The sequence below is a fragment of the Pan troglodytes genome, chromosome 20, assembly GCF_028858775.2.
Source record: "Pan troglodytes isolate AG18354 chromosome 20, NHGRI_mPanTro3-v2.0_pri, whole genome shotgun sequence".
Lineage (NCBI taxonomy): Eukaryota > Metazoa > Chordata > Mammalia > Primates > Hominidae > Pan > Pan troglodytes.
In genome coordinates, this window is record NC_072418.2 from 9,197,296 (window position 1) to 9,223,961 (window position 26,666).

Consider the following 26,666-nt stretch of genomic DNA (forward strand, 5'->3'; position numbering starts at 1 on the left):
GCAGTGGCTCATGCCTGTAATCCCAGTACATTGGGAGGCCGAGGTGGGAGAATTGCTTGAGCCCAGGAGTTTGAGATCAGCCTGGGCAACATAGGGAGATCCCCGTCTCTACAAAACATAAAAAAAAATTTAGCTGGGCTTGGTGGCACATGCCTGTAGCCCTAGCTACATGGGAGGCTGAGGTGGGAGGATCGCCTGTGGCTAGGAGTTGGAGGCTGCAGAGAGCTATGATTGCACTACAGCTAGGACCACAGAGTGAGATCCTGTCTCTATTAAAAAATAAATGAATGAAACAGGAGATGTGGCTGTGGTAGGTGAGGGTGGGAGGGGGAGCTATCTTACCTCCATTGTTCAGGGACATTCTCTGTGGAAGTGACATTTAAGCTGAGACCCCTCTCCCTCTCGGCTCTTCCTTACTTCCTTCTGCTTTTTCTCCTGTGAACTCTTCCGTTCGCTTCAGTTTTTGCCCTGGAGTTCCCCCCTGTGCTCTGGTCTGTGGCTTCTCTATTTCTTTTTTTGAGACGGAGCCTCACTCTGTCACCAGGCTGGAGTGCAGAGGCATGATCTCGGCTCACTGCAACCTCCGCCTCCTGAGTTCAAGAGATTCTCCTACCTCAGCCTCCTGAGTAGCTGGGATTACAGGTGCCCGCCACCACGCCCAGCTAATTTTTTTGTATTTTTAGTAGAGACGGAGTTTCACCACATTGGTCAGGCTGGTCTCGAACTCCTGACCTCGTGATCCGCCCACCTCAGCCTCCCAAAGTGCTGGGATTACAGGTGTGAGCCACCGCGCCTGGCTGGCTTCTCTATTTCTCAACCTGTGCCTCCCTCGAGGAGCCAGTTGCTGTCTTGTAACTGCCTGCTTACAGCATCCGTCTCTCCTACCAGGCTGGAGCTCTGGGGACCACATCCTATTCACTGCTCTGTCCCCAGCTCCTAGCAGTGTCTGTTTCTCAGCAGATGCTGCACCAATGCTTTGTTGAACCGAAAAATCGATGATGAGTGACATGCTGTGTCTGGTGTGTGCTTCTGCAAAGGGAAGTGTGTGTGTGTGTGTGTGCATGTGCACGCCTGCCTGTGTGGTTTTGGGTTTATGGTTGTGTATTTGGATATCCTAGAAAGCCCTTTTACAAGGATATCCATGCATGGTGCTAGGGGCATAGAGACTGTCATGGGCTTGCCTTGTTCCCTACAGAGGGAGGGGTGGGTGGGTGTGTGCTCCCACCCTCTGCGGGGGCAGTGCCTTCAGTCTGAGCCCTGCTTCCCTGCAGTGGAGCCACATGTTCCTCCTGATCGAGGACCAAGGTGCCCAGGGCTATGAGCTGTTCTTCAAGACAAGAGAATTGAAGAAGAAGTGGATGGAGCAGTTTGAGATGGCCATGTGAGTCCCCGCCTTCCTCCCTCTTTCTGTCCGCAGAGGGGCAGGGGCTGGGAAGGAGGAACGTGCTCTAGTCCCTACTCTGTCCTGACATGCCATGGGACCACTCTGAACCACAGTCTCTTCATTTGGGAAATAAGAGGGACGGGCCCAAGGCTGTCTTCATCCTTGGAATGCAGGGGTTGTGTGCAAGCTTCAGTTACCAGCCCAGACTCTTCTCCTCTCCTCCTCCTCTTTCTTGTTCTCCTCTCCTCTTCCTCCTCCTCCTCCCTTTCCTCCTCTTCCTCTTCTTCCTTTTCCTCCTCCTCCTTCTTCCCCTCTTCCTCCTCTTCCACTTTTGTCTCCTCTTTCTCCTTTTTATGTGAGGCAAAATTCCAACAACAAAAATCTAACAATTTCGAAGTGTACGATCGCATGGCATTTTGTACACTAACAGCGTTGTGCAACCATCACCTCTATCCAGTTTCAAAACCTTTTCATCAGCCCAAAGGAGACCTCATACCCATTAAGCATTCACTCCCAATTCCCCGCTCTCGCAGCCCCTGGAAACTCCTAGCCTGCTTTCTCTTTCTCCCAATGTGCATGGCAGCACGATTCAGTGTGGCCGAAGGGTGAAAACGACCCAAACGTCAATCAATGGATGAGTGGACACGCAAAACGTGGTCTGTTCATACCATGGAATAGTATTCAGCCATAAAAAGGAATAAAATACTGACCTTCCTTTTTTTTTTTTTTTAAATTTTCCCCTGCCAGCTCCAACATCTATCCGGAGAATGCCACCGCCAACGGGCATGACTTCCAGATGTTCTCCTTTGAGGAGACCACGTCCTGCAAGGCCTGTCAGATGCTGCTTAGGTGAGAATCTGGGAGGAGGGTCCTGCATACCGGACTTGGTCATCAGTTCCTTGCTAGAGAAGATGCCCTAGTAATTGGTTCCCTAAATTGAGACATGGGGGAGTCCCTACTTTGATCTTCTGCTTCTCCGTCACTCTCCTGATCTAAAGAGAACCCAAGGGGTCCCTTTATGTTTTTAGCAGAATATTTGGCCCTGTCTGTAAAGGTCACTCACTCTTCTTTATGTGTTCCCTGCATCTCAGAGGTACCTTCTATCAGGGCTACCGCTGCCATCGGTGCCGGGCATCTGCACACAAGGAGTGTCTGGGGAGGGTCCCTCCATGTGGCCGACATGGGCAAGGTACGAGTGGGAGGGAGGCTGGGAGGTGAGCTTGGTTCTCTTTGGAGGATTTCCCGTTCTCACCATTTCCTTTACCCTCCCGTAGATTTCCCAGGAACTATGAAGAAGGTAAGACTTTCCCGTGGTCCTTCCTGTGTACCGCAAATAATGGGCAACAGCGCGGGGAGGACCCAGGACATCCCGGAACTGGGCAGGATCCTTTGTGGGGTGAGGACAGTAAGGGGGCCTACAAGCTCCGAGGCTGGGCATAGGTAGACAGGCTTTCTTTGTTTCTCCTTCCAGGACAAACTACATCGCAGGGCTCAGGACAAAAAGAGGAATGAGCTGGGTGAGTTGGCAGGGGTTGCTGTGTGGGGGCGGGAGGAAAATTCATCTCTATTGATGTTGACCCAGGGACAGATCTCCATAATCATATTGACAGCCACATTGGGCTGGGTGCAATAGCTCACACCTGTAATCCCAACAATTTGGGAGGCCAAGGCGGGAGGATTGCTTGAAGTCAGGTGCACACCACCACGCCTAGCTAATTTTTTTTTTTTTTAAATAGAGATGAGGTCTTGCTACGTTGCCCAGCCATACTGTATAAATTAAATCATACGGTATGTGCTTATTTTAATTAATTAATTTATTTATTTCTGGAGATGGAGTCTTGCTGTGTCGCCCAGGCTGGAGGGCAGTGGTGCGATCTTGGCTCACTACAACCTCCACCTCCCAAGTTCAAGCGATTCTCCTGCCTCAGCCTCCCAAGTAGCTGGGATTACAGGCACATGTCACCACGCTCGGCTATTTTTTGTATTTTTAGTAAAGACGGGGTTTCACCATGTTGGGCAGGCTGGTCTCGAACTCTTGACCTCAGGTGATCTGCCTGCTCAGCCTCCCAAAGTGCTGGGATTACAAGCGTGAGCCACTGTGCCCAGCCTTAATTTTAAAAAATTTAAAAATATATGTATTTTATTAAATATATAATAATTTATTATTTAATAATATATTAATACTTAATTAATATAATATAGTAATTAATAATATATTATAATAATATATAAAATATATATTAAATAATATATATTTATTAAAAATATATTATATGTATATATAATATATCTTTTTTTTATTTTTAGAGGCAGGGTCTTGCTCTGTATCCCAGGCTGGAGTGCAGAGGCAGGAGTGTTCCACTTATATGCCATTTATATGACATACAAATATATAACATAAGTCAGGTGTGGTGGTTCATGTCTGTGATCCCAGCACTTTGAGAGGCCAAGGCCAGGAGTTTGAGACAAGCCTGGGCAACATAACGAGACCCTGTGTCTACAAAAACATTTAAAAAAATTAGCGGGGTTCTTGCTTGAGCCCAGGAGTTCAAGGTTGCAGTGAGCCATGATCACGCCACTGCACGCCAACCTGGGCAACAGAGCAAGATCCTGTTTCAAAAAAATAAAAAAATAAACATATGAAATCTATGAATGGGTATGTTTTCTCCTTATTATTACTTACTATGTAATTAGCAATAGTCAGCTTTCTTAGCAAGAGTCAAAATTAGAAACAACCCGTGTCCTTTGTACAATAGAATATATATATGTGTGTATATATATATATATATATATATACACACACACACGTATTTTATTGAGAGAGGAAATACATACTTTAAGGTATGTAAAAATCAATAAATCTTAAGTATATGACTTAATACATTTTTATCCATGCAACCAACAATCAAATAAAAATATAGAACATTTCCATCCCTCCAGAACTGCACTGTGTAATATAAATTAATTAAAATGAAATCACCTTAAACATTTTTTTGCTCACATTAGCCTTGAAGTTCTCAATAATGGCCTGTGGCTAGTTGCTACCATATTGGACATATCCATCACCACAGAAAGTTTTGTCAGAAAGCACTGCTACTCACCTATCTCCCATAGGGAACCACTGTCTGACCTCTATCACCATAGATTAATTTTGCCTGCTCTTGAGTGTTCTATAAATAAAATCATACAGTACATGCTTATTTCATCTGGTTTCTTTTATCTGACGTAATGATGGTGAGATGCATTGATGTGACTGCCTGTAGCAATAGCTTGTTCCTTTTCATTGTTGTATAGTATTCCATTATGTGATGATATCACAATTTGTTTATTGATTGATCAACCTATTGAGGACATTTGGTTGGTTGCCAGTTTTTGGATATTGTGAATAAAGCTGCAACTTTTGAAGGACATTTTTTTTTTGTTATTTGTTTTTTTGTTTAGTTTTGTTTTGAGACAGAGTCTCACTCCATCGCCCAGGCTGGAGTGCAGTGGCATGATCTCAGCTCACTGAAACCTCTGCCTCCTGGGAGTTCAAGTGATTCTCCTGCCTCAGCCTCCCAAGTAGCTGGGATTGCAGGTGCCTGCCACCACACCCGGCTAATTTCTGTAGTTTTAGTAGAGATGGGGTTTCACCACGTTGGCCAGTCTGGTCTCGAACTCCTGACCTCAGGTGATCTTCCCGCCTCGGCCTCCCAAAGTGCTGGGATTACAGACATGAGCCACCTTGCCCAGCCAGGACACATGTTTTCATTTCTCTTGGGTTGCTGGGTTACAGAGTAGATACAATGTTTAGCTTCAGTAGATATTGCCAAATAGTTTTCCAAAGAGTATCCCCACCAGCAATGAGTGAGAATTCCAGTTGCTCCACGTCCTTGTCAACACTTAGTATTGCCAGTCTAAAAAGAAAAATTTTAGCCATTCTCGTGGGTGGCAAGATTCAGGGTTGAAAGTTGACTGCCAACCACCCTGTACTCCTGTACCCTGTCCTCCAGGTCTGCCCAAGATGGAGGTGTTTCAGGAATACTACGGGCTTCCTCCACCCCCTGGAGCCATTGGACCCTTTCTACGGCTCAACCCTGGAGACATTGTGGAGCTCACGAAGGCTGAGGCTGAACAGAACTGGTGGGAGGTACAGGCTGGGGCCACAGGAGTGATGGGGTGGGACCCAAGTGTAGGGTTATGGATTCATGTGGTCTCAGGGAGTTGGGTCATAGTTCCACCATGCTCTGGAGGTGATGCCTGGGGAGTGGGGTAGGTAGACTGAGATTTCCGGGCATGGCTTTTCTGAGCGGGCCATCTTCCCAGGAAGTTAATACTCATTATCACCTCTCTGGGCTCTCCAGGCCATCCTGAGATAGATGGACAAGCAGAGTGACCATTGAGCAGAGAGATGGACACAGACACACACACACACACACACACATGCACACGAGTGATGGGGCAGGATACACGTGTAGGGTTATGGGTTTAGATGGCAGGTGGGGTTATGGGTTTAGATGGCAGGTGGGGTTATGGATCCTATAACCTCTCTGTTCCTGTTTTTGTCTCCTGGGTGTTTAGGGCAGAAATACATCTACTAATGAAATTGGCTGGTTTCCTTGTAACAGGGTGAAGCCCTATGTCCATGTGAGTGCCTCAAGTCTGAATGGAACAAGGGCAAGGGGTCCAGGGCGGGTCCTGGGAGGATGGACAGACTTGGAAAGACACCCCTGGAGTTGGGGAGGGGGCTGCCCATCATGGCAGGTCTTTCTCTAACTCAAGGCTTCACCCACCCCACCAACTGAGCCCAGAGAGGGGCCACCCTGGAAACAATGATTGATCTTTTTCTCCTTGATCATTTTTGTGTAAAGGTCCTTTCCTTCCTACATGGGTATGGTAGGGAGGAAGGAGCAGGGACCTAGAAGGTGGGCCTGCCCCTTGCTTCCTTCTGAGACACCAAATTGAGTTCTGTGGGAGCACTGTGGCCTCCATTGCCTGTGTCCTTGCCCTGCTCCTGGTGGACACACCTGTCCACTCCAGCCTCTGCTGTTCTTCCAGTGTTCTCTGCTTGATGGACCCCTTGCTCTTCATGATGACTTCAGATCTCTCCCTCTCTCCCCAACTTCAGACGCCCCCTACCTCATTCACAGCAAATGACCCCACTGTCCACTTCACAGCCTGCAGAGGGAAATTCTCTCCAGTGCTGGTTTTAACTTTATATTATTTCAGACTTCTAGCAAAGCTATGAGAATAATGCAAAGAGCTCCTGTGTAGCCTTTACCCAGTTTCATCAGTTCTGTTAATGTTTTGTTCCATTTGCTCTGTCATTTCCTCTCTCTACCCACACATAGTATTTATTTTTCCTGGAAGAGTTAAAAGTGAGTTTGCAGATGACGTTCCCCTTTACTCCTAAATACTTCTTAAGAGCAAGAGCCTTCTCATACATAACCAGAGCAAGATTTTAAAAGACACAAAATTCAACATTGACATTATACTATTATTTAATTCATAGTCTGTATTTAAATGTTGTCAATTTCCCCAAAAATTTTATCAAAAATTTTTTTGTTCCTATGGTTTCTCCACTGTCAAGTTACAATAGGAGTTTCCAACCCCATCATTCTTTCCAAATTTATTAGCTGGTGTTCTGCTGCAAGGAAGAGCTGTCCTTTCTGCCCTCATCTGTCTGTCTGTCTGTCTATCTATCTATGCATCCATCTATCATTTATCTATATATCATCTATCTATTTACCTATCATCTATTTGCGTATCACCTATCTACCCATCTATTATCTATCTAGCTATCTAGCTATCTATATCATCATCATCATCATCAATCTTTTATCTATTTACCTATCATATATCCATCTATTCGTCATCTACATATTATCTATCTATCTATCTATCTATCTATCTATCTATCTATCTATATGTCTATCTATCCATGTACCTACCCATCAATCCATCCATTCATCAATCAGTTCTTCTATCCATCCATCCATCCATCCATCTATCATCTATCTATTTATCAATACATTCATGATCTATTCATCCACCTATCATTTATCTATGTATCATCTGTCTATGTATTATCTATCATCTATCTATTCACCGATCATCTCTCTGCCTATTTTTCACCTACCGATCTAACCATCTATCATCTGTCTATTACCTATTTATTATCATTTCTCTCTCATCTATTCATTTATCATTTATCCATCACCTGTCTGTTTATCATCTATCATCTTTCCATCTATCTATTACCTGTTTATCCATCATCCATCTATTCTATCTATCTATCTCTTAATTTTTTGTTTTAGAGAGAGGGTCTCATTCTGTCACCTAGGCTGGAGTGCAATGGTGTGATTTTAACTCACTGCAGCCTTGACCTCCTGGGCTCAAGCAATCCTCCCACCTCACCCTCCTGAGTAGCTGGGACCACAGATGCAAGCCATTATGCTCAGCTTTATTTATTTATTTATTTAAGATGGAGTTTCACTCTTGTTTCCCAGGCTGGAGTGCAGTGGGGTGATCTCGGCTCATTGCAACCTCCGCCTTCCGGTTTCAAGCGATTCTCCTGCCTTAGCCTCCTGAGTAGCTAGGATTACAGGCGCCTGCCACCACATCTGGCTAATTTTTGTATTTTTAGTAGAGATGGAGTTTCATCATGTTGGTCAGGCCGGTCTCGAACTCCTGACCTTGTGATCCGCCAGCTTCAGCCTCCCAAAGTGTTGGGATTACAGGTGTGAGCCACTGCACCCAGCCGCAGCTGTTTTTTTGTGTGTGATTTTTCTTTTTTAGAGATAGGGTCTCACTATGTTGTCCAGGCTGGTCTTGAACTCCTGGGCTCAAGCAATCCTCTCATAGAACATCCTTGTCTTTTTTCTTTTAAAAAATTGAGGTGAAATTTGCACAACATAAAACTCACCATTACAATGAAAAATTCAGAATACTGAGTAGCTGAGATTACAGGCATGCACCACCACACCTGGCTAATTTTTTGTATTTTTAGTAGAGATGGGATTTTACCATGTTGGTCAGGCTGATCTCAAACTCCTGACCTCAAATGATCTGCCTGCCTCGGCCTCCCAAAGTGCTGGGATTACAGGCGTGAGCCACCACGCCCGGCTGGGTATGGCATTTTCTTTTGGAGTGATAAAAATGTTTTAGAACTAGGTAGAGGCGGTGATTCCTCATTCATTTTATTATTATTATTTTTGATTATGGCAAAATATATAGAACATAAAAGTTAACAATGTAACCTTTTTTTTGGAGACAGGATCTCACTCTGTTGCCCAGGCTGGAGTGCAATGGTGCAATCTTGGCCCACCGCAGCCTCGCCTCCCAGGCTCAGGTGGTCCTCACACTTCCGCCTCCCAAGTAGCTGGGACTACAGGTGCATACCACCATGCCTGGCTAATTTTTTGTATTTTTCGTAGCGATGGGGTTTTGCCATGTTGCCCAGGCTGGTTTCGAACTTCTGGGCCCAAGTGATTCCCCTGCCTCAGCCTCTCAAAGTGCTGGGATTACAGGCCTGAGCTGCCACGCCCGGCCAACATAACCATTTTCTAAGGTACAGTTGAGTGGCATTAAGTACATTCACAGTGTTTTTCCACCATCACCACCATCATCTCCAGAGCACTTTTCATCTTGCAGCACTCTGAACCCATTAAACAGCAACCACCTATTCCCCTCTCCCAGCCCCTGACATTCACATTCTACTCTTGAGCTCTATGGATTTTTCTGTCCTAAGTACCTCACCTAAGTGAAATCATACAGTATTTGTCCTTTGTGTCTAGCTTGTTTCACTTGGCATAATGTATTCAAGGCTCATCCATGTTGTGGAATGTGTCAGAATTTTCTTTTCTTTTTTTTTTTGGTGAAATGGAGTCTCGCTCTGTCACCCAAGCTGGAGAGCAGTGGCGCAATCTCGGCTCACTGCAAGCTCCATTTCCCGGGTTCACACCATTCTCCTGCGTCAGCCTCCCTAGTAGCTGGGACTACAGGCACCCGCCACCATGCCTGGCTAATTTTTTGTATTTTTAGTAGAGACGGGGTTTCACCGTGTTAGCCAGAATGGTCTCGATCTCCTGACCTTGTGTTCCTCCCGCCTCGGCTTCCCAAAGTGCTGGGATTACAGGCGTGAGCCACTGCACCCGGCCTTTTTTTATTTTTATTTTTTTGAGATAGAGTGTGGTCCTGTTACCCAGGCTGGAGTGCAGTGGTCGTGTAATTATAACTCACTGCAGCCTCGACCCCCTAAGCTTAAGTGATCCTCCCACTTCAGCCTCCTGAGTAGCTGGGAATACAGGCATGTGCCACCATGCCTGGCTAATTTTTCTACTTTTAAAAAAATTTTTGAGATGGAGTTTCTCTCTTGTTGCCCAGGCTGGAGTGGAATGGTGCAATCTCGGCCCACTGCAACCTCAGCCTCCCGGGTTCAAGTGATTCTCCCGCTTCAGCCTCTCGAGTAGCTGGGATTACAGGCATGCACCACCACACCAAGCTAATTTTTGTATTTTTAGTAGAGACAGGGTTTCACCATGTTGGCCAGGCTGGTCTCGAACTCCTGACCTGAGGTGATTTGCCCGCGTTGGCCTCCCAAAGTGCTGGGAGTACAAGTGTGAGCCACTATGCCCGGCCTAATTTTTGTATTCTTCTGTAGGGACAGGGTTTCATCATGTTGCCCAGGCTGGTCTCGAACTCCTGGGCTCAAGAGACCCACCCTCCTTGGCTTCCCAAAGTGCTAGGATTACAGGCATGAGCCACCGTGCTGGGCAATTTTCTTAATTCTTAAGGCTAATATTCCATGGTATGCATATACCATGTTTTGTTTATCCGTTTTCCTGTCAATGAACAATTGGTTGCTTCAACTTTTGCGTATTGTGAATAAAGCTGCTACAAACATGGGTATGCAAATATCATTTCAAATCCATGCTTTCAATTCCTTTGGGTATATACTCAGAAACAGGACGGCTGGGTCATATGGTAGTGTAGTTCTAGTTTTTAATGTTTTGAGGAACCACCATACTATTTTTCTTTTCTTTTCTTTTCTTTTTTTTTGATAGGGAGTTTTGCTCTGTCCCCAGGCTGGAGTGCAATGGAACGATCTTGGCTCACTGCAACCTCCGCTTCCCAGGTTCAAGCAATTCTCCTGCCTCAGCCTTCCAAGTAGCTGGGATTACAGGCATGTGTCACCACGCCCGGCTAATTTTTTGTATTTTTAGTAGAGACGGGGTTTTGCCATGTTGGTCAGACTGGTCTTGAACTCCTGACCTCGTGATCCGCCTGCCTCGGCCTCCCAAAGTGCTGGGATTACAGGCATGAGCCACCGTGTCCGGCACATACTGTTTTTCGTAGTGCACCATTTTCCATTCCCACCAACAGTGCACAAGGGTTCCGATTTCTCCACATCCTTGCCAACATTCGCTACTTTCTGTTTTGTTGATTTGTTTTTGCCTTATAGTAGCTGTCCTAATTGTTTTAAGGTAGTGAAAGTGAGCACTTTCGGCCGGGCGCGGTGGTTCACGCCTGTAATCCCAACACTTTGGGAGGCCGAGGCGGGTGGATCACTTGAGCTCGGGAGTTTGAGACCAGCCCGACCAACATGGAAGAAACCCCATCTCTACTAAAAATACAAAATTAGCCGGGCATGGTGACACACACCTGTAATCCCAGCTACCTGTAATCCCAGCTGAGGCAGGAGAATCGCTGGAACCTGGGAGGCGGAGGTTGCTGTGAGCCAAGATCGCGCCATTGCACTCCAGCCTGGGCAATAACAGCAAAACTCTGTCTCAAAAAAAAAAAATAAATAAATAACAAATAAATACATAAAATAAAAAAGCAAGTGAGCACTTTCGCCCATATTTAGATAAGGGTTGGTAAACTTTTTCTGTAAAGAGCCGAAGAGTAGTGTAAATCTGCTCACCCTCCAGGGTCCCATTTGGTTTTGCAACTCTTCAGCTCTGCCCCTGTAGTGCAAAAGTAGCCACAGATAATCTGTAAATGATGTATAGACATGGCCGTGTTCCTATAAAGCATAATTCATGAGCACTGACGGTGAATTTCATATCATCTTCACCATCCCAAAAATATTCTTTTGGCTAGGCGTGGTGGCTCATGCTTGTAATCCCAGACCTTTGGGAGGCCAAGGCAGGAGGATTGCTTGAGGTCAGGAGTTTGAGACCAGCCTGGGAAATAAAGGGAGACCCTCCCCCTCATCTCGACAAAATTTTAAAAAATGAAAAATTAGCGGGTGTGGTGGTGCATGTCTGCAGAGGCTGAGGTGGGAGGATCGCTTGAACCTGGGATATTGAGGCTGCGGTGAGCTATGATCATACTGCTGCACTCCAGCCTGGGCAACATAGTGAGACTCTGTCCCTAAAAAAAAAAAAATTCTTTTGATTTTTGCCAACCATCTAAAAATATAAAAACCATTCCTGACTTGAGGGTTATGATAAACTGCTGGGAAGACAACCCCTGTTTTATATGATACTGGGACAGTCTCTCCCCCGAGATTCTGGGACTTTATCCCCAATGAGTACCACCGTGCCTGGCACATAATAGGCACTCACTAAATGCAAGTGGAATGAGTGAATGAATGAATGAAGTGCCCTGCCCTCTGCTGTCACGTTGGGGTCTTTACACTAAGTCGGGGTGTCTCTCTGTATTCTTAGGGCCCTCCTCAGGACCTGTCTGTTCATCTCTGGTGAGTAGAAGCATTTATTTTTGTTTCAACGAGAGGTTTCTGGGTTGGGGTTCCAGGCTGGGTATGGGAGGAACCTCTGAGCCAATTAGTTATGCGTTCTGTGATCCCTGAGCACCGACTTCTGAATCTAGCTCTGGGCTGGGGGCTGCTGGGGATGGGACAGACAAAGGAGGGTCCCTCACCTTGGGAGATGATGGTCTTGTTGGAAGGGAAATGGTTACAATGATGATGACAATGATGATGATGATGATGATGATGATGACGATGATAATGATGGTGGTGGTGATGGTAATGACAGTTCCAGTTTTTGTAGGATTTTTTGTTTTGTTTGTTTGTTTGTTTTGCACCTATAGCATGTCAAGCATATAGGGGTGGAGGTTTACAGTGTGGCTTTTGGAGCCCGCTGACCTGGATTCAAATTCTGACCCCAACCTTACCTAGCTGTGTGACCTTGGGCCGGTTACTTAACCTCCCTCTGTTTCAGCATTCCTCTCTGGAAAATAGCTTAATGACAGTGTCTACTTCATAGTGTTTTTAGGAGGCGTAAATGAGTCTGTCAAGTGCTTAATCCTGGTCCTGACACATAATGAGGACTTTATACAGCATTAGCTGTTGTTATTACTGCATTTAATCTGTTCTAAGATGCATGGTTGTTGTTTTTTTTTCTTCACATTTGAACATCTCTGACATTGAAATAGCTCTTGCGATCCACAGTGTCCATCTTCTGCTGAATTTTATAGGCAGGAAGTGTTCTTTCATAATGGCACATAAAAGAATGGTGCATTGAACAATTGCTGGCGCATCAGCTCTTTAACGAGCTCCTTTACTCTTCACAAAAGCCCTTCGGAAAATAGATTTGATTCTTACTCTCTGCCCCCCTACTTTCTTCTTTTCATCTTCTTTTTTTTTTTTTTTTTTTTTTGCAAATGAGGCTGAGAGAGGGTAAGTGAATTACTTAATGTCACATGGTGAGGAAGTGATGGAGATGGGATTTGAACCCAAAGCCTCAGTGCCTCAGTTTATCATCTCTGGCTAGTAATAAAACACAGCATGATGATGCTCCCATCTTCTTGTTGCCCAGGCTGGAGCGCAATGGCGTGATCTCGGCTCACTGCAACCTCCACCTCCCAGGTTCAAGCGATTCTCCTGCCTCAGCCTCCCGAGCTGGGATTACAGGCACATACCACCACACCTGGCTAATTTTTTATATTTTTAGTAAAGACAGAGTTTCACCATGTTGGCCAGGCTGGTCTCGAACTCCTGACCTCAGGTGATCCACTCGCCTCAGCCTCCCAAAGCGCTGGGATTACAGGTGTGAGCCACCGCGCCCAGCCGACGCTCCCATCTTCTAAGTGTGTACCACATAGTAGCAGGTGCACTATTGCCATTTATAAAAAATGTGCATCTGTGGCATCTCCCTCTTTTCAGAAGAGGAAATTGAGGCCCAGAGAGGCAAAACCAGTTGCCAAGGTCTTAGAACACGCAAGTGGCAGGGTCAGGATTTGAATCGTGTTCTCCTGCATTAGCACTCCTTCCGCCCTTCTGCGCCGAGATGTGGTCAATGGGGTGGGGACCAGGGTGAGACCAGGGAGGCTCTCTCATGGGTGCCAGATTTAAGGGGACGCTGAAAATCTCAGTCATTAAGGTCCATCATGTTTTAATACAACATTAAAAAAATCAAAAACAAGCCAAAAAAATTTTGAGATGAACAAATATCAAAATCCTAACTAAAGACAGGATCCAATAGAGCCGGGACTAAGAGGAGGTGGGTGAGGTGAGTCGGGCAGTCAGATTCTGTCTTTATTCAAAATTTTGATGTTTGTTCATCATGGTTTCTTTGCATTCATTAAAAAGAAAATGTTAAACACCAACTCGAACCAGATTTGCATTCGTTTTTTAAAATTGAGGTGAAATTCGGCTGGGCGCAGTGGCTCACGCCTGTAATCTCAGCGCTTTGGGAGGCCGAGGCGGGTCGATCACTTGAGGTCAGGAGTTCAAGACCAGCCTGGGCAACATGGTGAAACCCTGTCTCTACTAAAAATACAAAAAAAATTAGCTGGGCGTGGTGGCACACGCCTGTAGTCCCAGCTACTCAGGAGGCTGAGGCAGGGGAATCGCTTGAACCTGGCAGGCGGAGGTTGCAGTGAGCCGAGATTTTGCCATTGCACTCCAGCCTGGGCAACAGAGCGAGACTCGGTCTCAAAAAATAAATAAATAAATAAAAATGAGGTGAAATTCATACAACATAAAATTAACCTTGTAATTGTTACAGGCATTTCTATTTCTATTCATATTTACATTTATATTACATATTAACATTTACATGATGTTAGATATTATATGCAATTACATATGATTTATAATTAATACTTATTATTTATATTGTGTATTTATGTTTACAACCTATTATATATTATACCACAGATCATAAAATATATTTATATTATGCTATGTATTTTCACAAATTAATGTTTTTATTTATGTTGCACATTTATGTTTATATTATATTATACAGTATACAGTATATTATAATAAGATTTATAGATTACCTATTTACTTTACATTATATTATATTTATATACAATTATGTACAATATATAACTAATATTTATTCTTTATATTGTATATTTACATTTATATCATCTTATCACATATTATACCATATATCATAGTATATTTATATTAGAGATTTGCATTTATATTATGCTACATATTCTAGAGAATTAACATTTATTATTTATATTGCACATTTATGTTTATATATCATATGCATTATATAATATAGTATACTGTAGCTTTATATTTACATTTACATTATGTTAGGTGACATAAAATTATATATTATGTATAATTAATATTTGTTATTTATATATGTTACATTTATGTCATATTGTACATTATATATTTTAACATACATTTACATTAACATGATATATTTACACTTATATAAAATTATATGTTATGTATAATTATGTATTACACATAATTAATATTCTTTATTGTATGTTACATTTATATCATGTTGTACATTATATACTATAATATACATTACATTAGCATGAGATATTTATGCTTATATAAAATTATGTATGATGGGCTGGGCACTGTGGCTTATGCCTGTAATCCCAGCACTTTGAGAGGCTGAGGCGGGTGGATCACTTGAGGTCAGGAGTTCGAGACCAGTTTGGCCTACATGGTGAAACCCTGCCTCTATTAAAAGTACAAAAAATTAGCTGGTCGTGGTGGTGTGCACCTGTAATCCCAGCTACTCGAGAGGCTGAGGCAGGAGAATTGCTTGAACCCAGGAGGCAGAGGTTGCAGTGAGCCAAGACAGAGCGAGGCACTGTCTCAAAAAAAATTATATATTATATATAATTATGTATTACATATAATTAGTATGTATTATTTATGTTGCCCATTTACGTTTATAATATATTGTATGTTATACCATATATTTTACATTTACATAGACTATATATGGTGTATTCCATGTAATATAAATATTACATGTATATTTATATTATATTCATATTATATATTATAGGGTTATATATAACTATCTATATTAACATATAGCTATCTACAATAGATAGTTATATATTATTATATAATGATTATATATTATTATATATAACTATTATTCATATTGAATATTTACACTCACATTATAAATATATTCATGTTATATTTATATTCAGTGGCTTTTTGCTTTTTTTTTTTGGAGACAGAGTTTCGCACTGTTGCCTGGGCTGGAGTGCAGTGGTGTGATCTCAGCTCACTGCAACCTCCGCCTACCGAGTTCAAGCGATTCTCCTGCCTCAGCCTCCTGAATAGCTGGGATTACAGGCGCCCGCCATCAAGCCCACCTAATTTTTGCATTGTTAGTAGAGACGAGGTTTCACCATGTTGCCCAGGGTGGTCTCGAACTCCTGCCCTTGTGATTCGCCCACCTCGGCCTCCCAAAGTGCTGGGATTACAGGCGTGATCCACAGCGCCCAGCCAGTGCCATTTAGTATATTTGCAATACTGTGCCGCCATCACTGCCGTTTAGCTCCAAAACATTCTCAGCACCCCCAAGAGAAACCCCATCCCGGGCAGTTGCTCCTGCCTCCCGCAGCCCTCGGGAACCAAGGGTCTCCTTCCTGTCTCTGTGGATTGGCGTGTTCTGGGCATTTCCTATGAATGGAAATCACAGTGTGTGGCCGTTTGTGCCTGGCTTCTCTCACTGAGTGTGATGTTTTAAGGCTCATCTCCATTGTAGCCCATGTCAGTGCTGCTTCCCTTTTGATGGCTGACTTTATTCATTTTGATTTCTAAGAATATTGTATTAGAATACTGTTTGTTTTACTTATTGTCATTTACCTTGATGACTAGGTTTTTTGGCTCTCACTTACATTTTGCACCTGAGGCTCGTGACTCATTCTCCTTCCCCTACTTCTGTCCGGGTGACCACAGAGATGCGCACACAGTGAGCCTTCAGGAAATGCCTGGCGAAGCCATCGCCAAATTCCAGACACCCAGCCAGACCCAAAGGGCTGAGCCATCCCCCCGAATCCATGTGTCAAACCTTAGTGGTGACCTGTAGAAGTGGAAGCCCGCTCCCCATGTCTGGGCTCCGGCCCCTGCCTCCACGGCACCTACCTTGGTGCTGAAGGGCTGTTAGATCCAGGCTGTCACCAACTTAAAAAATCAAAGGGGTTCAGGGGGAAAGGCAGCCTCCATATGGCAATATGGGGACCCAGGCACGGGGGCCGTGCCACCTCTGTCCTTGGTGTCTCTTTGCAGGTACGCAGGCCCCATGGAGCGGGCAGGGGCAGAGAGCATCCTGGCCAACCGCTCGGACGGGACTTTCTTGGTGCGGCAGAGGGTGAAGGATGCAGCAGAATTTGCCATCAGCATTAAGTAACTCCTTTCTCCCTGACTCATACCCTTTTGGGGCCTGGGCCCTGCGGGCCTGGGAAAAAGGGTATCCAGGTTTTACTTTATAGAAGTGTACAGTAATAGCATGCACCTTTTACTGAGCCCCTGCTGTTTCCCGCGTGCCTTTCACCTTCCTTATTTCTTTTAATTGACAACCACAAGAAAGAGATATGATTCCTATAGAGGCTCAAAAAGGCTCTTAAAATTAATTAATTAATTTGAGTCAGAGTCTCCCTCTGTCGCCCTGACCTTTCTTCCCCCCCCCCCTTTTTTTTCTTTTCTTTTCTTTTTTTTTTTTCTGGCACAGAGTCCCTTTGTCGCCCAGGCTGGAGTGCAGTGGTGAGATCTCAGCTCACTGCAACCTCCCAGGTTCAAGCGATTCTCCTGCCTCAGACTCCCGAGTAGCTGGGATTACAGGCGCCTGTCACCATGCCCAGCTAATTTTTGTATTTTTAGTAGATACGGGGTTTCTCCATGTTGGCCAGCCTGGTCTTGAACTCCTGACCTCAAGTAATCCACCCGCCTCGGCCTCCCAAAGTGTTGGGATTACAGGCGTGAGCCATCGTGCCTGGCCTGAAGGCTTTTATTTTTAACCAATTTTCATATATATGTTTTTTCTTTTTTTTAACTTCCAGGAATTTCTAATTTTTTTAATTTTATTTTATTATTATTATTGTTATTTTGGTGACAGTCTGTCTCTGTTGCCCAGGCTGGAGTGCAGTGGTGAGATCTTAGCTCACTGCAACCTCTGCCTCCCAGATTCAGGGGACCCTCCTAGCTCAGCCTCCCCAGTGGCTGGGACTATAGGTGTGCACCACCACACCCAGCTAATGTTTATATTTTTTGTAGAGACGAGGGTCTCTCCGTGTTGCCCAGGCTGGTCTCATACTCCTGACCTTCAAACATCCTCCCACCTCAGCCTCCCAAAGTGCAGGTGTGAGCCACTACATCCCACCTATATATATTTTTTTCAACTTATTTTAGAATCAGAGGGCACATGTGCAGGTTTGTTACAAAGGTATATTGCACAATGCCGAGGGTTGGGGCCATGAATGATCCCAACACCCAGGGAGTGAGCATATACTCAGTAGGTAGTTTTTCAGCTCTTTCATCCCATCCTCCTCCCTCTAGTGCTCCCCCGAGTCTATTGTTTCCAGCCTTTTTTTTTTTTTTTTTGAGATGGAGTCTCACTTTGCCGCCCAGGCTGGAGTGCAATGGCATGATCTCAGCTCACTGCAAACTCCACCTCCCAGGTTCAAGCGAGTCTTCTGCCTCAGCCTCTTGAGTAGCTGGGATTTACAGGTGCACGTCACCATGCCTGGCTAATTTTTTTGTATTTTTAGTAGAGACAGTGGGGTGGGGGGTTGGGGGAAAGTTTCACCATGTTGGCCAGGCTGGTCTCGAACTCCTGACCTCAGGTGATCCACCTGCCTCGGCCTCTCAAAGTGCTGGGATTACAGGCGTGAGCCACTGTGCCTGGCCAATATTATTCCCATCTTTATGTCCATGTGTACCCAATGTTTAACCCTTGCTTATAAGTGAGAACATGTGGTGTTTGGCTTACTGTTTCTGTATTAATTCATTTAGGATAATAACACCCAGTGCATCCACGCTGCTGCAATGCACATGATCTCATTCTTCTTTATGGCTGTATAGTAGTCCATAGTGTGTGTATATGTACCACATTTTCTTATCCAGTCCACTGTTGATGGGCACCTGGGTCGATCCATGTCTTTGCTATTGTGAATGCTGCTGTGATGAACATACAAGGGTGTGTGTCTTTTTGGTAGCACAATTACTTTTTCCTTTGGGTAGATACCCAGTCATAGGGTAGCTGCATCAAATGGTGGTTCTATTTTTAGTTCTTCGAGAAACCTCCAAACTGCTTTCCGCAGTGGCTGAACCAATTTACAGTCCAGCCCACAGTGTAGAGGAATTCCCTTCTCTCACATGCTGCTGAGTTTGTAATTTCATTGTTATTTTTGGCTCCTGTGAATTTCCCTTACTTTTTTTTTTTGAGAGCTCAGCAATTTTTTTCTCAACATTTCTAGTGTTTTTTTAAATAGGAAGAGTTTTTTTTGTTTCTTTGTTTTGTTTTTTTGTTTGTTTGTTTGTTTGTTTGTGATCTAGTTTGCCAGATGAGCAGGAGTGGAGGTCTTCTCCAAGGCCCCTTTTAGTCTATGTCCACCATGTTGACAGAAATGGGTCTTTCCTCCAGGCTCTTCCTTTATATCCTATGGTCGTCTATATTGGTGGAAGGGGAGGTCTCTTCGTATCCATTCTAGAACACTGCCTTCTTTACAAGATCTTAGTGACTTCTCAACAAACCTGTGAGTCAGGGAAGATGATTCCTCTTCTACGAGAGGAAGACATTAAGGCTTTAGAGTAGCAAAGGCCCCAGGGAATGGGCTCTGTTGGGACAGCTTGTCTTTGGTTTCCAGTAGTTACTCCTCCCTGAAGGGGTCAAGGTTGCTTCCTCCATGACTGGGGCTTGGTGGGGAATGGGCCTGGTCCCCAGACTCAGGGCCCGGTGGCCATCTGGTTCCAGATATAACGTCGAGGTCAAGCACATTAAAATCATGACAGCAGAAGGACTGTACCGGATCACAGAGAAAAAGGCTTTCCGGGGGCTTACGGTAAGGGCCAATGTCCGCTCAATCCCAGCTTTCCAGAACCTAGGAGGACCCTCCCTGCACCTCCGCCTTGGGACCCCCTTTTCCCACATTCAGGGTGACCCCCCTCCAGTGGCACTACAGTGCAAGTGACCTTAAACTTATGCTCTTAATGATGAACAATGGGAATAATAATGAATAACAGCAGTTGAATATTGACAGAGCACTTAAGTGTAAGATATGTTCATTTTTAAATTTTATTTATACATATATTCGAGCATTATGTATATATGTATGTGTGTATATATGCATATATACATACATATGTATGTATGTGTATTTAAATTTTACTTACGTATATATACGTACATATGTATACATATGTATGTAGGGTACATGTATATACGTGTATCTGTTTATTTTTATATAGATAGATAGATAGATAGATAGAGAGAGAGAGATTGAGAGAGAGAAAGAGAGTCTTGCTCTGTTGCCCAGGCTGGAGTGCAGTGGTGCAATCATAGTACACTGCAGCCTCAAATTCCTGGTTTAAATAATCTCTCGCCTCAGCCTCCCGAGCAGCTGGGACTATAGGCATGCACCATCATGCCTGGCTAATTAAAAAAAAAAATTTTTTTTTGTAGAGATGGGGACTTGCTTTGTTGCTCAGGCTGGCCTTGAACTCCTGGGCTCAAATAATCCTTCTGTCTTGGCCTCCCAAAGCGTTGGGATTACAGGTGTGAGCTACTGCATTCAGCCCTCAAATATGTTATAGATAGAAACCTAATTAATCCCCTCAACCTTCTTTCTGAGTTCCCATTTCACAGATGGGTAAAACTGAGGTTTACTCCTCGTCTAGCTTCACTGAATGGCAGAGCCCATAGCTTGTCTTTGCCTAATCTGCTGCATAATCATTTCAGCAACAATTCAAATGCCTTTTGAGGGTTCTTGCTTCTGTTTGGTGCCTTGTAATTTTCAACCATATTTTAGACATTTTAGGCCTAGCGATCTAAGGCATATGGTTTTTACCCATGGTCTGTGGGCCCTTGAGAAGCTGAGTCCTCTGAAAGAAAATCCAGAATGTTGCATGCATCTGTATTTTTTGTCTTAGATTTCACTTGATTCTCAAATGGATCCTTGACTCCCCCAAAGGTCAATTTATTCAACAAATCTTTTTTTTCCTCCATATTTTTTATTCTGAAACATATTCCCCCAATTTTTAACTTCTGAAAAATTTCAGACAAGTTATTGGAATAGGGTAATGAGTATCTATGAACCTTTCATATAGGTTTACTTTAAAAAAAATACAAGAGACAGGGTCTTGCTCTGTGGCCCAGGCTAGAGTGCAATGTTGTGATCATAGCTCACTGTGGCTTCAAACCCCTGGGCTCAGGCAATCCTCCCTCCTCAGCCTCCTGAATAGCTGAGACTACAGGCATGCACTGTCATGCCTGGCTAATTTTTTAAATCTTTTTTAGAGATGGGATCTTGCTTTGTTGCCCAGGCTGGTCTTGAACTCTTGGCTTCAAGTGATCTTCCCACCTTGACTTCCCAAGGTGCTGAGATTTCAGGCATGAGCCACTACATCTGGCCTGATGATGATTGCTAATTGTAAATTAAGGCATGTGGCCCCATAGAAGGTTTTGAATTTGGTGAGCTAATTATCTCGTAAATTTATCACGAAGTAAGTTAGTCCACTATTGAAAGAACCTGTTTTTGGCCGGGCACGGTGGCTCACGCCTGTAGTCCCAGCACTTTGGGAGGCCGAGGCGGGTGGATCACGAGGTCAGGAGATCGAGACCATCCTGGCTAACGCGGTGAAACCCCGTCTCTACTAAAAATATAAAAAATTAGCTGGGCGTAGTGGCGGGCGCCTGTAGTCCCAGCTACTCGGGAGGCTGAGGCAGGAGAATGGCGTGAACCCTGGAGGCGGAGCTTGCAGTGAGCCAAGATAGCGCCACTGCATTCCAGCCTGGGCGACAGAGCCAGACTCCGTCTCAAAAAAAAAAAAAAAAGAAAGAACCTGTTTTAGGCAGTGTGGTCCCTTCCCCGTAAATAGTCCTGGCTGCTCAGGGAGGTGATGAAATCCCCATCATGGGGAGTATTCAAGGGGTCGCTTTCCAAAGAGGCCAGAAACAGGGCCTGCTTCATGTGAGGAGTTGCATATGGCTGTTCCTAGCTCTGCCCCCTTATGGGCTGGCCCGCTGGGATAGCATCTGCCATGTGGTCCGCCTTCCAGGAGCTGGTGGAGTTTTACCAGCAGAACTCTCTAAAGGATTGCTTCAAGTCTCTGGACACCACCTTGCAGTTCCCCTTCAAGGAGCCTGAGAAGAGAACCATCAGCAGGCCAGCAGGTAGGAGGTCTCAGACTGGGGGCTTACAGCCCCAGCCCCTTCCCATTGTGGAGGGAAACTTTGGGGATGCCATTGACACCCCTTCCAATGGCCTTGCAGAGGTCATATCTGTGCAGTAGCAGGAACCCCTTTCCACTCCTGTCTAGCCCTTCATATATATTTTTAAAATATAATATAATTTAATTTATTTATTTATTTATTTTTTGAGACAGAGTCTCACTGTGTTGCCTAAGCTGGAGTGCGGTGGTGCAATCTTAGCTCGCTGCAACCTTTGCCTCCCACCTCTCGGGTTCGAGGGATTCTCATGCCTCAGCCTCAAAATAAAAAAATAAAAATAAAAATTCAAAACCAGTCTTATTTTCTGGCTGGGTGCGGTGGCTCATGCCTGTAACTCCAGCACTTCGGGAGGCCAAGGCGGGTGGATCACTTGAGGTTAGGAGTTCAAGACCAGCCTGGCCAACATGGTGAAACTCCATCTGTACTAAAAAAAAAAAAAACATAAAAATCAGCTGGGCATGGTGGCACAGGCCTGTAATCCCAGTTATTCAGGAGGCTGAGGCCGGAGAATCGCTTGAACCCAGGAGGCATAGGTTGCAGTGAGCTGAGATTGTGCCACTGCACTCCAGTCTGGGCGACAGAGAGAGACTCTATCTTTAAAAAAAAAAAGTGTTATTTTCTAAATTCAGACGGGAGGATGATGCTGGGAGTACAATTGTGTCCCCTTACAGTACAGGGCATCTATTACTCTGCAGAAAAGAGCACTGAGGAGCCCTTTATCCTGGAGTTACTGTCCTGAGAGCTTGTGCCCCCAGAGAGTGAGTGGGTATCTGCCCCAGACCCTTTTCTCACTTCTGTTCTCTCTCCACAGTGGGAAGCACAAAGTATTTTGGCACAGCCAAAGCCCGCTATGACTTCTGCGCCCGAGACCGATCAGAGCTGTCGCTCAAGGAGGGTGACATCATCAAGATCCTTAACAAGAAGGGACAGCAAGGCTGGTGGCGAGGGGAGATCTATGGCCGGGTGAGGCAGGCAGGGCTGGGTGACAGGGGGAGGGCATGGGGGTTGAGCTGGTGGTGGACGAGACTGGAATTGGGGACTGGAGAAGGTGAGGTGCGGCTCCCATGGAGATCTCTCCTGGTGGGAGGGAAGGAAGGGACACAGGGATGTCATTTATGCATTTATGCAACCTACCTGCATGTATTCAGCACCTGCTGTGTGCAGACATTGTGCTGGGTGTCGAGGAGACAGAAACAAGCACGGTACAAGGATTGCCCTCATGAAACTTATAATCGAATGTGGAGGACAGACCTATAACCAAGCAGTCGTGACACTGAGTGGTCAAGACTAACAAGGGTGCCGGTCACGATGGCTCATGCCTGTAATCCCAGTGCTTTGGGAGGCTGAGGTAGGAGGATCTCTTGAGGCCATAAATTCAAGGCAAGCCTGGCTAAAATAGTGAGATCCCACCTCTACATAAATAAAAATAAAAACAAAAACATTAGTTGGGCGTGGTAGTGTGTCCCAGGTACTCAGGAAGCTGAGGTGGGAGGATTGCTTGAGTCCAGGTGTTGGATGCTGCAGTGAGCTATGATTGTGCCACTGCAGCCTGGGTGACAGAACAAGACCCTGTCTTTAAAAAAAAGAAGAAAGAATAAAAGAGATTGTGGTGGAGAATCACAGGGCAGCGTGGGAGCACTGAGGGAGCCCCTGACCCACCCTAGGAGTGGATCAGGATGACTTCTGAAAGGCCAAACTGATTAATAAGGGATAAATAAAGTCATCCAAATGAAAAGGTTGTATATGTGTTGGGGGAAAGCATTCCAGACAGAAGGACCAGTGTGTGCAAAGGCCCTGGGGTGAGAGGTGCCTAATCAGTACTGAATATACAAAGAGGTAGAGCTGGGACTAAACCACTGTGCTCACTTTGCCTGCTTGAATTCTGACTCTAAGGAGTGGAATAGACTTCAAATGTCTTCAAGTCCACTTGTTTCTGCCAAGTTCTCATTTTTGTTCCATGAAGGCAGAGCACCTTCTTTATTTCATCCACTGATGACTTCTCAGCCTCTAGAATTCTGCCTTATGATGGATTTCTCAGAAATATGTTTGTGTAATGAAGACAAGGACAGTGGTTAGAGTTTACATTCTACTGGGGAAAATATACACAAAAAATGATGTGGATAATTGCATCGATGAGGAGTTTTGTTAAAACATTGGAGGGTCAGTTTAATGAGCAGTGGAGGACAATTAGGCTTTGAGAGAGGCTTTTGGAGCATTGAGGAAGGATTGGGATGTAAAGGATTCATCCATCCATCCATCCATCCATCCATCTATCCATCCATCCACAAATCATCCATTCATCTGTGCATCCATCCATCTCAGCCTATGCATCCATCCATCTCAACCTACGCATCTATCCATTCATCCACCCACCCTTCCATTCACGCATCTATCTATCCATCTATCCACCTACCCACCCATTAAAACATTAATCTATCCATTAATCCACCATCCAGCCAACATCTATTCATCCATTTCTATCTGTGCATCCATCCATCTATCCATGCTTGCACCCATCTGTTAATCTATCTCTATATTTATCCATCCATACACCTACTCACCAGTCCATTAATTCATCCATCCATCCATCCGGCCACCATCCACTCATCCTTCCAATCACCATTCACCAACCCAAGTATCCATCCACCCATTTATCTATCTATCTATCTATCTATCTATCTATCTATCTATCTATCCATTCATTATCTATCTTTCTATCTACCTATCTATCCACCTACCCATCAATCCAATAATCCATCCATTCATCTATCCATCCAGCCAAAAAATATTCAGTAAGTATCTACTGTGTGCCAGGAACTGTTCTAGGCTCTTGGGATTCAGTGACAAATAATACAGACAAAAATCCCTGCTGGCCAGGCGTGGTGGCTTATGCCTGTAATCCCAGCACTTTGGGATGCCAAGGTGGGTGGATCACTTGGGGAGAGGAGTTTGAGACCCGCCTGGCCAACATGGCGAAACCCTGTCTTAACTAAAGATACAAAAAAATTAGCTGGGCATTGTGGCCTGCGCCTCTAATCCCAGGTACTCGTTAAGCTGAGGCAGGAGAATTGCTTGAACCCAGGAGGCGGAGGCTGTGGTGAGCTGAGATCGCGCCACTGCACTCCAGCCTGGGCAACAGAGTAAGACCGTGTCTCAAAAAAAAAAAAAAAATTCTGCCTTGTAGAGCTCACATTGCAGTTGCAGGGAGGGGAACAGACAAAAAGCTTGTAAATAAGCAAATGATACATAATGAATCAGATGGTGATATGTGCTATAGAGAAAGATAAAGCAAGACAAGGGGTCCAGGCACGGTGGCTCATGCCTGTAATCCCAGCACTCTGGGAGGCCGAGATGGGCAGATCACCGGAGGTCAGGAGTTTGAAACCAGCCCGGCCAACATGGTGAAACCCCGTCTCTACTAAAAATAAAAAAAAATTAGCTGGGTGTGGTGGCAGGCGCCTGTAATCCCAGCTACTCGGGAGGCTGAGGCAGGAGAATCACTTGAACCTGGGAGGTGGAGGTTGCAATAAGCTGAGATTGCGCCATTGCACTCCAGCCTAGGGGGCAGAGTGAGACTCTGTCTCAAAAAAGAAAAAAAAAAAAGAAAAAAAGAAAAAGAAAAGAAAAAGGGGCTAAGGAGTGTTGGGGTGGGTGGAGCTTGCAATTTTGAATAGTATGGCTAGGAAGGCCTTGCTGATAAAGTGCCATTTAGGGAGGGACTTTTAGGAGGTAATGGGTGTGTGTGTGTGTGTGTGGTCAGCCTTGTGTACGTTGGGTGATGTGTTTTCTGGGATAGACAGAAGGAAGAGCAGGTGCAAAGGCCCTGAGGTGGGAGGGAGCCTGCCTGGTGTGTGGAGGGGCAGTAGGAGGATGTGCAGAGGTTGCTCTGATGAACTCCTCATCTGTTTCCAGGTTGGCTGGTTCCCTGCCAACTACGTGGAGGAAGATTATTCTGAATACTGCTGAGCCCTGGTGCCTTGGCAGAGAGACGAGAAACTCCAGGCTCTGAGCCCGGCGTGGGCAGGCAGCGGGGCCAGGGGCTGTGACAGCTCCCGGCGGGTGGAGACTTTGGGATGGACTGGAGGAGGCCAGCGTCCAGCTGGCGGTGCTCCCGGGATGTGCCCTGACATGGTTAATTTATAACACCCCGATTTCCTCTTGGGTCCCCTCAAGCAGACGGGGCTCAAGGGGGTTACATTTAATAAAAGGATGAAGATGGATGGAAGGACTGGTGTCGTTCAGAAGGACCTGCTAGGAGAGAGATGGGGAGAGAGTGTGCCACACTGACAAAGCCCCCTCACCAATCCACAGACAAAGCCCCCTTACCAACCACAGACAAAGCCCCCTCAACAATCCACAGACAAAGCCCCCTCACCAATCCACAGACAAAGCCCCCTCAACAATCCACAGACAAAGCCCCCTCACCAATCCACAGACAAAGCCCCCTTACCAACCACAGACAAAGCCCCCTCAACAATCCACAGACAAAGCCCCCTCACCAATCACAGACAAAGCCCCTCACCAATCCACAGACAAAGCCCTCTCACCAATTTCTGTCTCCTAACTTGATTGCTGTTCTCTGTCATTTATTAATACAATACAACTTGAATCTGGGATATGAAATTCCCTCTTTCATATCCAGCCTGGCCAACATG

At 45.1% G+C, this 26,666-nt stretch overlaps 1 protein-coding gene across 3 annotated transcripts in view; it reads left to right on the forward strand.

Moving 5' to 3' along the window:
• The window catches only part of VAV1 (vav guanine nucleotide exchange factor 1), an 88,207-nt gene extending 61,976 nt beyond the window's left edge, over positions 1-26,231 (forward strand). For all 3 annotated transcript variants that reach the window (XM_063801080.1, XM_016934840.4, XM_016934842.4), the window contains 13 exons: positions 1,272-1,381; positions 2,132-2,233; positions 2,476-2,573; positions 2,659-2,681; positions 2,856-2,901; positions 5,377-5,513; positions 5,945-6,010; positions 12,037-12,068; positions 16,854-16,970; positions 19,537-19,624; positions 21,840-21,954; positions 22,823-22,974; positions 25,924-26,231. In XM_063801080.1, the coding sequence (XP_063657150.1) occupies positions 1,272-1,381; positions 2,132-2,233; positions 2,476-2,573; positions 2,659-2,681; positions 2,856-2,901; positions 5,377-5,513; positions 5,945-6,010; positions 12,037-12,068; positions 16,854-16,970; positions 19,537-19,624; positions 21,840-21,954; positions 22,823-22,974; positions 25,924-25,977 (1,140 nt within the window). In that variant the 3' untranslated portion in view covers positions 25,978-26,231. The remainder of the gene's footprint in view (positions 1-1,271; positions 1,382-2,131; positions 2,234-2,475; positions 2,574-2,658; positions 2,682-2,855; positions 2,902-5,376; positions 5,514-5,944; positions 6,011-12,036; positions 12,069-16,853; positions 16,971-19,536; positions 19,625-21,839; positions 21,955-22,822; positions 22,975-25,923) is intronic.
• The last annotated feature ends 435 nt before the right edge of the window (positions 26,232-26,666 follow it).